The 15,894-nt window shown below is 43.8% G+C and overlaps 1 protein-coding gene across 2 annotated transcripts in view; it reads right to left on the reverse strand.

Moving 5' to 3' along the window:
• Positions 1-15,543, reverse strand: part of CCDC9B (coiled-coil domain containing 9B) — a 57,149-nt gene extending 41,606 nt beyond the window's left edge. Inside the window, exons 1-5 of one of the 2 annotated variants that reach the window (XM_028722590.2) lie at positions 15,235-15,543; positions 8,605-8,718; positions 6,865-6,969; positions 6,045-6,209; positions 3,510-3,662 (exon numbers count right to left, since the gene is read on the reverse strand). In XM_028722590.2, the coding sequence (XP_028578423.2) occupies positions 3,510-3,662; positions 6,045-6,209; positions 6,865-6,969; positions 8,605-8,718; positions 15,235-15,273 (576 nt within the window). In that variant the 5' untranslated portion in view covers positions 15,274-15,543. The remainder of the gene's footprint in view (positions 1-3,509; positions 3,663-6,044; positions 6,210-6,864; positions 6,970-8,604; positions 8,719-15,234) is intronic. The other variant, XM_028722599.2, reaches the window with a different exon arrangement.
• Between the last annotated feature and the right edge of the window lie 351 nt (positions 15,544-15,894).

The raw sequence follows: 15,894 nt of genomic DNA on the forward strand, positions 1-15,894 counted from the left end.
CATCCTAGTAACATCATGCTACATTGCGCATGAACAAATTCCCCACATGTCTGTATATTTACAACGTAAACCTGGCCCATCAGAGGCATGCAGGGACGGCTTCTGTAAATCCCTGGAAAATAGGGGCACTTGGAGGGTCTGACATTGTATTTCCCAAGACCCCACCGCACTGCAAGATACAGTTGCCACACAAATCACCTTTAGGCTATTCAGTAGCGGAGCACATTTCACAAAAAGCTCCCCCTCTTCCCCCCATTCCCAATGACTTTTGTGCCTCCTCCCCTCTTCATTCTTTGCCATCTCTGTGTTTATCTAACATGCCTCGACCGTATGGCGAAGTCTGTAAAGCCCTGAGTCACTCGCAGCCTTACACAAAAAGGCATTTACTGCCAAATGTACTGTTTAAAAGCTCTTTAAACTCCAGGCCCAAATCTGCGTGTACTTCACGCTGGGAGGCGTCGCAGGGCCTGGGCCTGAGGACAATGGCGCACTGTTTCTGGGAAAAGTGCAGACCATGAGAGAGAGAGGCTTGAGCTGGCTGCGCCGGCCGCCTCTCCCAGCGTGATTTACACTCTCTGTTTCAATGTGTCCATGTGCTCCCTGCAGGCCCGTCATCCATCTTGCCTGAGAAAACAGCCTTGGCCATCTGGGGCTGTAAAACTCTCGCATGCCCCCCGCTCACCATGTCAACAGGCTTTTCTTTTCTCTCCTCGCAGGCAGCGGGGCAGAGTGTAGGCCCGGCAGCTGAGTTACAGCCTGAAGACTGAATAGGACGCACAGCTTGTGCTGTTCTTGGGCTAATCCTCTTCTCCGTCAGCAGAATGTCACTCGGAAACCATCAGTTTGAGGCAGCTGGAGCTCGGCTCCGAAGTCTGCTTTTAAAAACCTTGGCCCAGAAAGCGCAGAAGCACACACTTCAGAAGATGCCAAAAGGAAGTGGGCCCTCAGACAGTGGTTGGACAGTGTCATTCTGAGGGCGACAGTCTTGCCTCTTGGCTAGAATCAGTGGCATTCTGAAAAACTGGATTCTGCACCTTTTAATCCTATGTCATTTCCCCCGTACTTAGTTGCTCAATTTCTAACCAGGGATGCTATTATTATTATTATTATTATTAGTCCTGTTCCTGTGCCTAACAGCAGCCTGATAAAAAATAATTGGTGGTGGTGGTGTAGAGGTAGCAACATTTAAAAAATAGATGTGTTTTGTTTATAAATATCAGGATTTTGTCCTCAAGATCTTAAGATATTCTCACTTAAAGGTGAAAAGTTACAAAGAATTCCAATAGTAACAGGGCTGTATTTGTGTCAAGAGATGTATTCCCTCAGGAGTAATTGCTTGGGGGCCACATACCAAGGATTGGGAGGGCCAAAGTCTTCTTTCTCTGCCCAACATCCCATTTGACATTTAGAAGACATCTGAAGGCAGCCCTGTTCAGGGAAGTTTTTAATGTGTGACATTTTAATGTATTTTTCATCTTTGTTGGAAGCCGCCCAGAGTGGCTGGGAAAACCCAGCCAGATGGGCGGGGTACAAATAATAAATTTTTTATTATTATTATTATTATTATTATTATTATTATTATTATTATTATTATTTGCTTTCATAGTGCATGAGGACAGAAGCCCTTCCACAGCTGCCATTCCGATGAACTGTGCCCCTTCCCCACAGTGTGACAATTTTTTTAGAATTAAAAATAAACCTCTCATTGGCAAAAACGAGAAGTGTTTTTCCTCTAAGCCCAACTGACATGCGAGTGAGGGCAGGAGGAGAGGCCAGTCCTGGCTGGAGATGCAAGGAACTGAACATTTTCCTATAAAATGTTTTGCTTTTATGCCTGAGGCCTAGATGATCACATGGTTTGACAGATTTATCTTAAGTCAATTGATATTGCAGTGGGCCCAGCCAACATTTCCACTTTCCAGTGTTGTAGAATGAATTATGAGAGTTGTATTGAGTTTCAATGGGTGTCGGGGACAGAACAGGTTCACACATCCTTACTCAGCCATGAAGCTCACTGGTTAGGCTTGGGCAAGTCATCATCTCTCCTCTTGACTCACATGCCGTGGTTGTTCTGAGGGTAACTCTGTGTACCACACCATGAGTTCTTCAGAGGAAGGGTGCAATACAAAAATGGTCAGTAAAAGGTATAAAGGTAAAGGACCCCTGGACAGTTAAGTCCAGTCAAAGGCAACTATGGGGTGCAATGCTCATCTCACTTTTCAGGCCAAGGGCGCCAGTTTTCAATTTCATTGTTCTGTATGGGACAATGACAATAAAGATATCGTATCGTATCGTATCATCGTATCGTATCGTATCGTATCGTTTGTCCACAGACAGCTTTCTGGGTCATGTGGCCAGCATGACTAAACCGCTACTGGCGCAATGGAACACCATGACAGAAGCCAGAGTGCATGGAAACTCCATTTACCTTCCTGCCACAGCAGTACCTATTTATCTACTTGTACTGGTGTGCTTTTGAACTGCTAGGTTTGCAGGAGCTGGGACAGAGCAACAGGAGCTCACCCCATCGTGCAGATTCGAACTGCTGACCTTCCAATCAGCAAGCCCAAGAAGCTCAGTGGTTTAGATCTCAGCATCACTCACTGTCATCAGTACAAATAAACTTTAGGATATGATTCCTCTTGGTTTACCTAAGGAGGGCACGGACAGTGCCATGACGACATCCTAGGGAAGGGCAAAGATGGGACTGTTTCCCAGAACCATTTCAAGGGACTCACCTGCTTCACTGGCTACTGAAATGTGCACTTGGTATAAGACTCAGAGTCAGAGCAGACAGAGTGGTTTGGGAGCTGTAGCTGCAGCACTGAAGGTGCGGTACAATGAATTTCAGAAACTGGCACCTAAAGATCTTGCTTGAGTCCTGCTAGTACAGTTACTGCATGCTATCTCAAGATGTCACAGCTGAGGAAGCATCACTGAACAACTAACAAAGCATGGGCGGTCCAGGATGAATACACCACGAATGCACTATTATTGCATCAATGACATGCTGCAGATGACACTTGCAAAAAAAATCAGTTTGGACGGGCCTTAGGAAACTGCCTTAAGTTATACCAAGTCAGAACACTGGCCCAACTAGCTCAGTACTGTCATCTCTGATGGGCAATAGTTCTCTAGCATGCCAGGAAAGAGTTTTTCCCAACTGCACTGGAAGAGAGACCCCAGAGATGGACTGAGGGAACGTTTGCATACTATAGCCTTTCCATCACCCCTTCTTTTTTCAGTCTGCTGCAGTAAGCAAGATTTCCATGTTCGCCCCACAAGACATCAGAGAGGTAACTGCGTAAGTGGATTGTTGCAGCACTGGAGCAGAAAGCAAGTTTCCAAATAATTTCCAGCTTTCCCAAAGCTGTTAAAGCAGCAGCAGCAGCACCTCTGCATCAGGAGCTAGCAGCCTTGGCAACATGTACTAACACTGGGGCTGGGGGACGGGACTGAGTCCAAGCAGAGAACTGGAACCAAAGGGAGCCATTTGGGAAAATACTCACCCTGCCTTTGTTGTCCATTGTAATAGCAATCTGCATCCTTCTTCCCCTGCGGAAAGCAACCAACTGATCAATCTCTTCTTCACTGATGTCTGGGGCCTCCCCTGGGCTCACAAGACACTCTGATCCCCGTTTTTCACTCACAACCCGCTTTCCCTAGAAAAGGCAGAATCAGAATATGCTGTTTCTTGCCCTGTACAGTATGTATAGAAAGGTGCATATTTAGAGTAAGTATGCCTATTTGGTGATGAAAAAAACAAGTATAATAAATAGCAAATTCCATTCATTGATAGCTACCAGTTGTAATCAATCTAATTCCGAAAAGAAATATTTCAGCCAGAAATTCAATACAATGAACCTTTTTGGATAATGTATAAGATGTGTTAGCATTGTAATTTTGTTGCACTAATCAAGACTGAAGTAACAAGTGTTCTCTTAATTTTTTGTCAGCATTTAGGAGGGCTGTGTAAAGATCAGCTAACTCCCTTCGGGGTTGATGAATTTTCTTAGCTTCCGAGCCAAAAAATTCTCATCATGGGAATTGTTTTCCTGGATGAAAACCAAGACGACTAAGCAAAATATAGCAGAGCTGATATAACTTTTATTCCATGTAATTGAAAATATCACTATGTTTTGAGGGTAGCACACAGATTACTTAGAACGCATAGACTCAGAGTAACAGAGTCAACTAATGACGTCAAAGACTTCTGCTAGCACAACAGGGCTTTCTGCCCCCTCCTCCCTCATGCACCCCAAAATTGGCTCAAGAGGAGTTGGGGGAACCCCCAGAACAGTATGCCAGGGCTTTTTTTTTAAAGAATTTATGCTTGTGCAACAGAATGTTTTCCCCATTTCCTCTCCCATACACCCCCTTAATCTGTTCTAGGAGTTTCCCCAAAGTTCTGGAACAGATTTCAGGTGGATAGTGGAAAGGGGCGGGGGGAGTCCTGTTGTACGAGCAGAAATTCTTACACTGATGGGACTTGTTAGTAAAATACTGCCCCAAACCCTCATTGCTTCTGGCATCTTCAACCTGTATTAGCACTCATGGAAATATCCTTTTTAGAAATGCCTAAGAACAGAAAAGACTTGCATTTCAAGCTTTCATACTGCTGGGCAGGGCTATTTTTCTAGAAAAAGAGGTGCTGGAACTGACCATGAACACCTCCCTCATTCTCTTATAATGGCGATGGAGCCCACCTTAGAGGTGCCAGAACTGAGTTCTGGTGAGTTCTGGCTGGGGGAAAAAAGCCCTGCTACTGGGGCTTCAAAGCACCAACCCCTTCTATGTCCTGTCTTTGAGATCTTGATTCTGACAGCATGTAGTTGAATCCAAACATGTTGCTCAAGTCAAGGATCTGCCATTGCCTTCTTTAATGTTATTGTAAGAGATTCATATTACACTCTGCTTGTATGTCAACACAGCCTAATGTGATGTGTTGTTTTGACTGCCACTGCGAACGAAACAGATGTCGTCACCGAGCTGTCCCCAAAGATGTCTAGAGAGCTTTTTGAAGCGGTGGAAATGAATTTACAATCCTATCAGGCAGTAAAAGACTGAAGGGTCACTTACAATCTGAGAGCAAGCTGCTTTTTTCGACTGCTGGAGATTTACTATTTGTGACAATGATTCCCAATTGACTAAAGCCTATATGTTGTATAGGAGGAACATTCTCACAAAGCTTACCACCCAAATGCTGACTTACTCAGCAAGCAATAATATGGACTTCATTAAAAGTTTGATTAGTCCTGAATAAGTATCCTCTGTGGATTGTAAATACATTTGCTCGCAGATGAAGCTCACTGGGTGGCCTTGCTGGACTGGAATGTTGGGGAACCAGATTCAAAACCTGCCCTACCATGACTCTTATTGGGTGGCCTTGTGGATCATGCTGGGTTGGGATATTAGTGAACCAAATTCTAACCCTGCTTGCACATGAAGTTTATTGGATTTTGGGGGCTAACTAACAATGTGGGATCCACCTTTTTGCTGAATGTATGTTGCTTTGTTTAAACTAGGATGCTTTTACTTGTACAGTGGTGCCTCGCAAGACAAAATTAATCCGTTCCGCGAGTCTCTTCGTCTTGCGGTTTTTTCGTCTTGCGAAGCACGGCTATTAGCGGCTTAGCAGCTATTAACGGCTTAGCGGCTTAGCGGCTATTAACAGCTTAGCGGCTTAGCGGCTATTAACGGCTTAGCGGTTTAGCGGCTATTAACAGCTTAGCGGCTTAGCGGCTATTAACGGCTTAGCGGCTTAGCGGCTATTAACAGCTTAGCGGCTATTAACGGCTTAGCGGCTTTAAGAAAAAGGAAACAAACTCACAAGAACTCGCAAGACGTTTCGTCTTGCGAAGCAAGCCCATAGGGAAATTCGTCTTGTGGAACGACTCAAAAAACGGAAAACCCTTTCGTCTAGCGAGTTTTTTGTCTTGCGAGGCATTCGTCTTGCGGGGCACCACTGTACTTCATCATTGCAACCTGAATTTGCTGGCATCTCTAGAGATTCAGCACTTTTAAAAAACGGGCTGGGGACTCACCTTGGCTTTATTGTCCATGGTCACAGCCAACTGAACCCTCTTCCCCATCCTGAATGTAAACAAGTGATCAGATTCCTCGTCATCTTCCTCCTCCTCACTTCCAATCCCAAAACTGGAGGCAGGAGGGCCGCTGCTTCCCCATTTCTCACTCACAACTCTTTTCTCCTGCCAATAGGACAAACACTTAGTTAGAAAATGGCCGGGATGTTGCCATATTAACCTCCTCCCTTTCTCTTTTGCCTTAACAGCTGGGGAGAAGAAGCTATGAAAATGTCAGGAGGGCTCTATGACCTCACACTTTTTGCCAGTGATACAAATACTGAGAAATTCTTTCCAAAGAAATAGCTGGTCCTTTTGTCCAATTTGCCAGGCAACCTATAAATCTGGCGAGGGGGGAAAGCATCTCTTCACTTATGAATCTGACATTTGGCTGAAATGTCAAAGGTTTAGGAAAACAGTAGAGTCATCATGGTGTGGATCTTTATTCATGAGAAATAGATGATGCAATAGTGTGTGATGGACTCACTCCAGTCTTTCATAGTCAATTCCCTTCTCTTATTATTTTTAAACCATAGTTCACTGAGGTGTTTAAATTTACTCCTCATTGGAGAGCCACCCCCAAACACATGTTCTTGCACATATTACTGTTACATTTAGGAACCTGTAAATCATTTAGAGAGCTGATAGAGCCTGAAGCCTGATGGTCTCTATATTTATTACATATTGATTTCATAATCCCTCACAGCTAAGACCTCTCTAACCTTGCAAGAATGGAAAGTATAAAAATCCTTCCTTAGCAGGAAGGGGAGATAATGCTTACATTATGGGCTTTGGTGATGGTGATGGTGAGGCCGTCTGGCCTGGCTTTCCTCGACGTGACAGCCATTCCCTCCTGCTCTGCTCGCTTCCTGTCCTCTTCTATTTCCTGCAAAAATGACAGCCAGCTCCTCTATCAGATGAGCTTACAGCAAGCGGAAAGCTAGAAACAAAGCAATCTCAAACAAAGGGAGAAACATAGGGAAGCTATGAGAAACTGTACGTTCATCAGCACACATTTGCCGCTGCCACTATATTTGACAATAGCAACATCCAGGTGATGACTATATTTACCAAGGCTTTACTGAGACATGTGATTTCTTCTTCTTCAGAGAGTTGAAGATAGTTTTAAAGACCACCTCTCTCCATATGAACCTACCTGGACCCCCAAGATCATCCTCTGAGGCCTTTCTTTATGTGCCTCCTCCATGAGAGGTCTGGAGGGGGGGCAACATAGGAACGGGCCTTTTCTGCAGTGGATCCTTATTTGTGGAATACTCTCCTCAGTGAGGTTCAGCTGGCGCCTTCATTAGTCGCCAGGAGAAAACATTCCTCTTTAACCAGAACTTTGGCTGATTGACATCTAATGCCCTTTCAAAATGTGTTGTGGAAGGAGGAGATTATTGTGTTGTCTTTGTCATTGTTTTTATTCTGTATTTTGTGTTTCTCATATTGTAATTTAATGATTTTATGTTGTGAACCGCCCTGAGATCTATGGGAATAATAATAATAATAATAATAATAATAATAATTTGATATGGTATGTAGACACTACTTTCACCTCTGGTAAACAGGTTTCATGGGTTTTATATACTGGCATCATTTGATTAACCAAGGGGCCTCAAAAGAAAGAAGTGAACACCATGGGAAGCAATGCATCTCTAAAATAGCCTCCACTCTAGCAAAGACTATTGCCTGTCTCCAGTCTGATTTTCAGTCTCTTAAATCCTGCATGCCCAAACACAGTCTCAATACATTGATTCAGGGTAGACTGCTATTGCACACTTCCTGAATGAAATATAGAGCTGGTATCAGCATACTGATGACAACACACTCTAAAGCTCAGGTTAATCTGACCCAGAAATGTCAATGGATGGTAAACTATGCAGTATTCTGACTCCTATGGGGCACCTTAATGGCCCTTCCACACTTGGTTTGTCCTGCAAATTCTATTCATGGGTCCAAGAGGGGTTTTCTTTGTCCTGCCCCCACTTTTCCCAGGAAAACCTAATGTTTACTGCTATTCAGAACAAGTACCAATCCACAGAAAACCCAATTGACATTCAGCAGTGAACAGCTGGTTTTCTCTGGTAAAGTGGAGGAACAAAAAAAGTATAGGACTCATGACTAGCAATCGTGAGACAAACAAAGTATGAATAGGCCTCAAGTCTATGTAACTGAGGAGGCATCTTGCAGCAGTGCCCAAGCAGAAGTTATCTGGCCATAGGCTTTTTTCCCCATTCCCCTACATGATTGCTGTTCCTTAGGTTTCTTGGTTTAGGCTCCTTAAAATTCTGGCAGCCTGATCTGTTATGCAGAATAATCATTTTGAAATTCCAGTCCTGGTGGGAGTAAATGCTGATTTCTATGTCACCTACTTCAAGTTACTTCAGCCACATCGAGTTACTGGTGTCAGCTGAACAAAGAATGCAACAAACTGAATTTTTCAAAAGAGTTATTAGCATATAGGGCTTCAAAGGTTCACCAAGGAGGCCCCGAATCTGAGCTAAGAAGTCAAACATACATGATATCTTCGCATAAGGGCTTCGTTCTTTTTCCGCAAAGCTATGATTTTCTTATCCAGTTCGACATCTTTTTGTTCTTTTTTCCGCAACACTGCATCATCCACAGCGGCATCCTAATGAAACGAAAGAGCTTTAGGGGATTTCCACATATGGTCAGTAAAGCAGATAACAGATACACATATCTGTGTATCACAAAGCCTATGGCCAGGTTTTACTTTGTTTACATTTATATTCCACTATTCTTCCATCATGGGACCCATTTGGTCTTAGTTTCAGCAAGGTGGTAGCCTTGTTATTTATTGAAATTCATATCTAGCTATTCCTCCCAAAGAAGGAATTTTGGCCATACCATGGGATCTCTTTGTCTCCTCTCTTTCAACCAAGAAAAAGGTGGAAGACAAAGGTCTTCATCACCCACAGCAATCGAACATTTAGCACTATGTTTTAAAGTCACAGAAGATGGGTACCCAGTGTCCTATTTTGAATAAACATAGCCAGATAGTATTTTAACTTAAAATTGTAATGAAAAAATAAAATTGTAATGAAAAAATATAAATTTGGATAAGTATGTGGCCTACTATATGCAATCGTATATTTATACTGTAATATTGACACTGACAAACGTGTGTGTGTGTGTGTTCTGCTAAGATCTGTAGGCCAAAGCAGAGATTTCATGCAAGATATAAGGCATGCTACAATAAGGGTAGTTTACTGAAGCATTAACAAGATCAAAATCCAAATATATCCACCAGAAAGAGCAGCGCTTCTAAATGAAGGGAGGATCAACAGCAGAGCCAGCTGCAAGTTTGAGGAAATCCTGAGTAAATACTTCTAGTGGCCCCCTCCTCCATCAGTCAACCACTTCCTCTGTTGGTGAGCCCTGGCACTGTTGGGGTGGGCAGGTAGGCAAAAGCAACACTGCACAGCATTGGCTGGCTGACTCCAGCTGCCACTGGAATTTGCCACAATGCCCTGGGACAATAATATGCAAGGTTACTGATGCTGGCTCTGATCAAAAGCATCTAAGCATCTTGGTGGCCATTCCTGGAAAGAAGATGACAAACTCAATGGGCCCTTAGTATGACCCAGCAGACCTCTTCTTAAGAAGAAATACTGGGTTTTTAAGGCAAAATTTTATTTCCTTGCAGAAGGAATCAGTGAAATATGGACAAAAGAAGAATCTGTATTAAGCAGGTGGTGTGGCTTTTCAAGCACTATTTTTCTCTGCAAAATGGGTTGAGGGTTAGAGCAGTAATAGCTGGTATCTGTGAGCTTGTGTATATTTTGGCACTCAATCGAAAACATTTCCCCTCCCCAAATATTTTCCAGCCCCCCAAAAAGTCCATGGTAAAACAAAATTTCCTAAGTTACAAATTCAATTTAGGTGTTAAATATCAAGTCTGAAGTTAGTGTTCACATTTTGACAGGGCTATCTGACCCTAGGTATCCTCCTGTGAATATCAAGTTTTGTAATCTGGCCTGGCAGATTCTGAGCCAGATATATTGAGTGCAAATTTCTTCTGTTCTGCTCCTTCCCATCTCTCTTCAGGGGCTGAGCCAGCCTTCATTTTAGGGTGTAACACACAGGGATGGGTACGTATGCCAACACTGGTGTCTCTCAGTTTCTCATTTTTCCCATCCTGAAGGCCAGTTCTCCACGTTTCCACATCAGTTTGCATTTTTGTTTCATGAAAATTCACCAGCATATTTGTGTTAAGTTCTCCTATTCTTCACAGTTTTGTATGCAATTTTGAAAAGCAATCTCTGTTAATACAATGCATATTATGTTATCTCCCTTGATATATGCATTTTTGTACACATTATGTGGCTGAAGAACTGCATTGCAAAAATTGGAGACGTGCGAATTCTGACGGATGGTTGCGATTCAGTCGGCATATTGTATAAATTAGGTACATTTGCCTTTAAATGTGAACTGAACCTAATTTCTCCTCTATCCACCATCCCTAGTAACTCAGCCTTCTTGAACCTGGTCCTTTCCGGATACTTTGGACTACAATTCCCATCACCTCAGCCAGCAGGGTCAACTCTCATCTTTTAAAGCATAAGGACCATCTCCTGCTCCTTTTAGGAACTATGCAGTAGCAATTAAGGCATGCTGCACCTGTGGAACTAGAATTTTGCATAAACAGATGGTAGCACTTGTAATACCCTATAATTTTAGGAGCTGCTAAAACATCAGCTTACTGTCTAGCCATGAGATCCCTCAATACCTACATTCAATTTGTTTTTAATGCACTAAGGGTTTCATGGTGATGACTACCTAACTCCGCCAACAACTGTGATGTCATGGGCTGTTCATAAAGCCAACTGATTTCGGGAAATGACTGATGAATAAATGAACCGGGGTCAAACATGGAGCCTAAAGACAAGTCTAGCTACATCTTTCGGCCAGGAGGGGATGGCGGGAGGGACAAGACTGCTGAGCAGGCACAAAGGATGCTATGGCAAGTCCTGGTAGATGAAGAAAATAAGAGAGAGCAGTGGGTTCAGCTGAAGAAAGGAGGTGCTAAGAAAGAACTGGGTTTGTGGAGAACCTGAATGCAGGGCTGACAGACAGGAGAGGCTATGCGCTCTTGACAACAAGGGAGTAGGCCTTGAAAAGACCATGGGCCTGTGAAAGAAGAGCGCATAGGATTGCCAGGCCTTCATTCTGAGAGTGTTCCCGTACCCTTAGGGACATTAGGTCTGTCTTCTTCCATAGTTTGAAGCGCTGTAGTTTGGCAACCATGAGAAGTCTGTAGTGTAGCCTCCTCCAACCTGGTGTGCTCCATATTTCGCACCACAATTCCTATCAGATCCAGCAATTAAGGGCAAATGTCAGGGATCTTCACAGCTCTAGTTCAAAGCATCTAGGGCAGCGGTGCCCAAATTGTGGTCTATGTATCACCAGTGGTCCCCAGGCTTCATTCAGGTGAAAATTCATGAAGTGAATTTATGGTTGAAAATAGAAGATGGCACAACCATCACATTGAATATTCATAATGATTTTTATTGTATTTTTTGCTTCTTTTTTTGGCTTATATTTTATTTTATTGTATCACGATTTGAATTCTATGGAATTACAATTGCTGCAAGAGGTAGGAAAAGCATTGCGTGGTCTTCCAAGACCCTCAACCATTTTCAAATGATCTGCGGAGGGGGGAAAGTTTGGGAACCACTCATTCAGAGAGCAGAAGTTTGGAAAAGGCATCTTTAGGGTAAGCAAACTTTGGGATAAGGGCCAAATTTCACATGTCAATCCCTTATTTAATTACAGGCCTAGCTTCTAATAATACAGCAACAGACTTTTATAATGAAACTGGATGAATGGATGCTGACTCAGTTTAAGCCTAAGATGCAAATTTTCCTTATGAGAAATATCCCCACCCCCCCCACCCCGAGGTGAGGAAAATAGTGGGTTCTTTTATCATCATCAAATGTCTTGGCAAAGAGAGTGGGTGGGTAGCTTTGGAAATTCAGTCGAGAGAGGCAGGGATGTTACACTTTTGCAAAACTGTTTAAATTAGATTTGGATCCAACCTGGCCAGAATTTTTGGGGTTCCTAATGACTGGTATGTCACCTTTGTGTGGGCAAGTAAGTTCCATACATAATCAGGGGGGGAGCTAGGGGCTATGGAGGCAGAATGGAATCATACAGGGCTGCCATTTTGGCACCTGAGGCGGACTCCAAAATGGCAACCAGGGAAGAAGCAGGGAGGTCTATATCAGGATTAAGGGGGGGGGGATCAACATCGGGATCTGCTGCCCTGGTGGATCCTGCCACCTGAGGCAGTCACCTCACGTTGCCTCATGGGTGGGCCAGCCCTGGAATCAGTGCAATGTGGATTCTGAAATACACTCCTTTAATTGTGTGTGTTACAAAAATGTGCAGTGACCAAGCCACATTCCATAGAATCCTTTGCTAAACTGGGCAGAGGTTGGTTATTCAAGTCATTTAATAAAGCCATGTAATAGCTACATATGCTAGGAATGTAATAAGTTGAGTCAAACCATTATCTCCAGTGCAGGAGGGGGGCTTTTTCAGCCCAAGGGTCTTATTCCCTCATGGGCAATCTTCCAAGAGCCACATTGGGATAAAAACCAGGTAGACATAATACAGCATGTATAATAATAATAATAATAATAATAATAATAATAATAATAATAATAATAAATGAGGACCATATCTCGCACTCCCCACCCCCGACAAGAATTCTGGGAGCTGTAGTTTGTAAAGAGTGCTGAGATTTGTTAGGAGACCCCTATTTCCCTTCACAGAATTACAATTCTCCGAGTTGTTTGTGAAGAGGGATTGGTTGTTAAACTACTCTGAGAACTCCATCTCTGTGAAGGGAAAAAGGGGTCTCTTAACAACTCTCAACACCTTTAGCAAACTACAGTTGCCAGGATTCTTTGAGGGAAGCAATGATTGTTTGAAGTGGTATGATACTGCTTTAAATGTATGGTGCGGGCAGGGCCAATGTTTTGCCCTTGCAATACACCTTTTAGTGAAAATATTAAGATACAACAATGCTCAAACTGGCAAAGAATGCAGGGCATCAAAGTCCAGTTTTTGAAGAGTCAGGTTATGCAGCTATTAGTAAAAAAATTAAAAGACACCACTGTGCTGAAGCTACAAAGTAGGTCTGGATGACTGCCTGAGAATCTCATATATGTCACCTTAGTTTATCTACATGATTTGAAAGACTTTTCAAAAGGGAAGAGTGGCTGGGGAAACCCAGCCAAATGGGCGGGGTATAAATAAATTATTATTAGTAGTAGTAGTAGTAGTAGTAGTAGTATTTCTCTGATTGGTATAAGATTTCCCACCAGCCCCACTTTCATTTCCAGGATTCAGCTATACAGCTGCAAATAAAACGTTTTAAAGTGTGTTGTAAAGTGCATTATACAAATGGGACACTAGATGGTGATAGTGAGCTATTGCAAATTCAATATATATTTTTCAAAACGTTTATTTAAAAAAAAGTATTTTCACAACTTTTTTTTATATGTGTCTAGATTCCACTCCAATGGGGATAACATTCGTGGTGAAATGTGGCTGGGACTTAACATAACACTTTGATTTTTGTGTGTGCATGTACGTTAACAAAACTTAAGTTTTATACCACTGTCTTGGTCACCAGAACACCCGGAATAGTGAATAGTAGTCAAATAAAACAAGCAAGAAAGTCTTAAGCAGAGGGAGCCAAAGTGGTGCCATCTGTATGTTGTAGGACTACAACTCGTACCATCACTGTTGGAGTGCAGGGTGAGGGTTTGCTGCAACATTTTGTTGCAGGCCACACTCACTGTTCTTTTTTGAATATCTCCAAGATTTGGGGCTGAAGAAGAGATTGCTTTCCTTGCACACACACGCGCGCACACACACACAAACACACAGAGCAGTAGCACAGCAGCAACAAAAGCCTAGCTGAATGACCCCAAAACTGCAAAGCAGCACTTTGAGGCCTGACTGATGGCTGGCACACAGACTGATTCACTGGTGAAAATGGACCAACACGTTGCAGCGTGGTCAGCGATTTTCTTCCTGGCTGTTTGCTGCTGAGTTGCAGCCAGTCAGTAACGAGAGGGTATATTTCCGCTGCCAAGCTACTGGAAAGAATGTCGACTCTGCTGCCACTTTGGGATGGAAAGGGACGCCCCTTACGCCCTCTCTCCAGCATAAAAGCTCTTCTGGGGAGTGAGGTACCCGTATGCCACAGTGACTAGTTCGGGGGGGAGTTATAAATGGTTTTAGCAGAAGAAACGTGCAGTGGCTGTGAATCAGAAGGCGTTCCTGCTCGCTTGGAAAACAGAGAGCCCAATGAGAGAGGAGAAGGGGAGGGAGAATCAGACATGCATGGATATCTTTCTCTATCAAAATGAAACAGAAAAGGAGGGGCTAAGTAAAGCAAGGGGGGTAGGATAGTGAAGCTTCATGGAGGGTGGTGGCAGCGAGGGGGGGGGGCGTGTTGGCATTGTATCCAACATTTCAAGTTCACCCACTCGCTGTCAGTTCTTGGTGGATGGGATTTTCTCGCAGATCTTGGCTCTGGCTACAGGATTCCACCCCCCACCTGCCGCTTTCAAAGTCAGCTATTTATGATATGAAAGACTCAGAAAAGAAGCAGCGCTCAGGACATAAAGAAAGCCTGGGGGATGGGGGAAGAGAGGGCCTCTCAACCCAGCATTTTGTCATCTTAGCCAATGCACTAGTGCTCTCGTAAACATGCCCGGCCTTTGTGCTGCTCGAGGCAGCACCAAGCTCCCGGTCTTTGGGATGGGAAGTGTCCATCATTACCCAACATTCTGTGGTGTTGTTGTTGTTTTAAATTCTCCTTCCCCTCCTTTGTGGCGGCGGGGAGGTGGAGGGAGGGAAGCTGATCTCCTCCTGAAGGATGTTCACATCCTATCCTGGTCACATCCTAACCTGCTGTACAAAAAAAAAAGCACCTTTCTGCCCTCCCACATCTCTCAGATACACATCTGCTGGCTGAAAGCGAAGCACCCCAAAATGACAACACAATGCAAAAGGGGAAAGGCAAGAAGAAGAAGAAGAAGAAGAAGAAGAAGTCATTTCTTGGCTTTGCTGAATGCAAGGCTGACTCCCCCACATCCCTCCCACTTACAACAAAGGCGGCACTCACAGATCGGTGCATTTTGGACATCAGAGGTGAAGCTTGGCGGATTCCACAGCAGAGCTAAAAGAGGAGAGCCATCAGACGGCCTTTCTCAGTACTGGCTGCACAGCATACAAGATCATGTTTTGATTACAAAAGCCCTGTCTGGGCTCCCAGCCAAAAGCACTGGCTGCCTAATATACGAAAGCAGAGGCAAGCAATCAGAGCGCTGGTCTGTCCTCCTCTCCACTCTTCGCTCGCCTTGCAGGGGGAACGTACCTCTTGCTACTCCCTGTGACTTCCGAGCACTCCTTGGTGCCACAACCCAACCCAACCCCAAAAGTACACATCTTGAGGGACACAGAAAGGACAAATTTGCATCTCAACAGCTGGACTTCATGTGCAGCTGTTTGTGGGGTTTGTTCATATATAGCAGTGTGGGCAAAGGTTTTATAACTATAGAATCGTACTGGGCCAATCAACATAGCTGTCAACTTTCAGATTTGAAAATAAGGGATCAGCAGCCTCGAAAATAAGGGATCAGCAGCCTCACCAGTCCCGGAGACAGTCTATGGGATATCTAACCATCTGGGATAGCTGTGGGAAGCAGTGGGAAACGGCCCTGGAATGAGGGAATTTCCCGCAAAAAAAGGGAAGGTTGACAGCTAT

Source organism: Podarcis muralis, chromosome 1 (assembly GCF_964188315.1).
Source record: "Podarcis muralis chromosome 1, rPodMur119.hap1.1, whole genome shotgun sequence".
NCBI lineage: Eukaryota > Metazoa > Chordata > Lepidosauria > Squamata > Lacertidae > Podarcis > Podarcis muralis.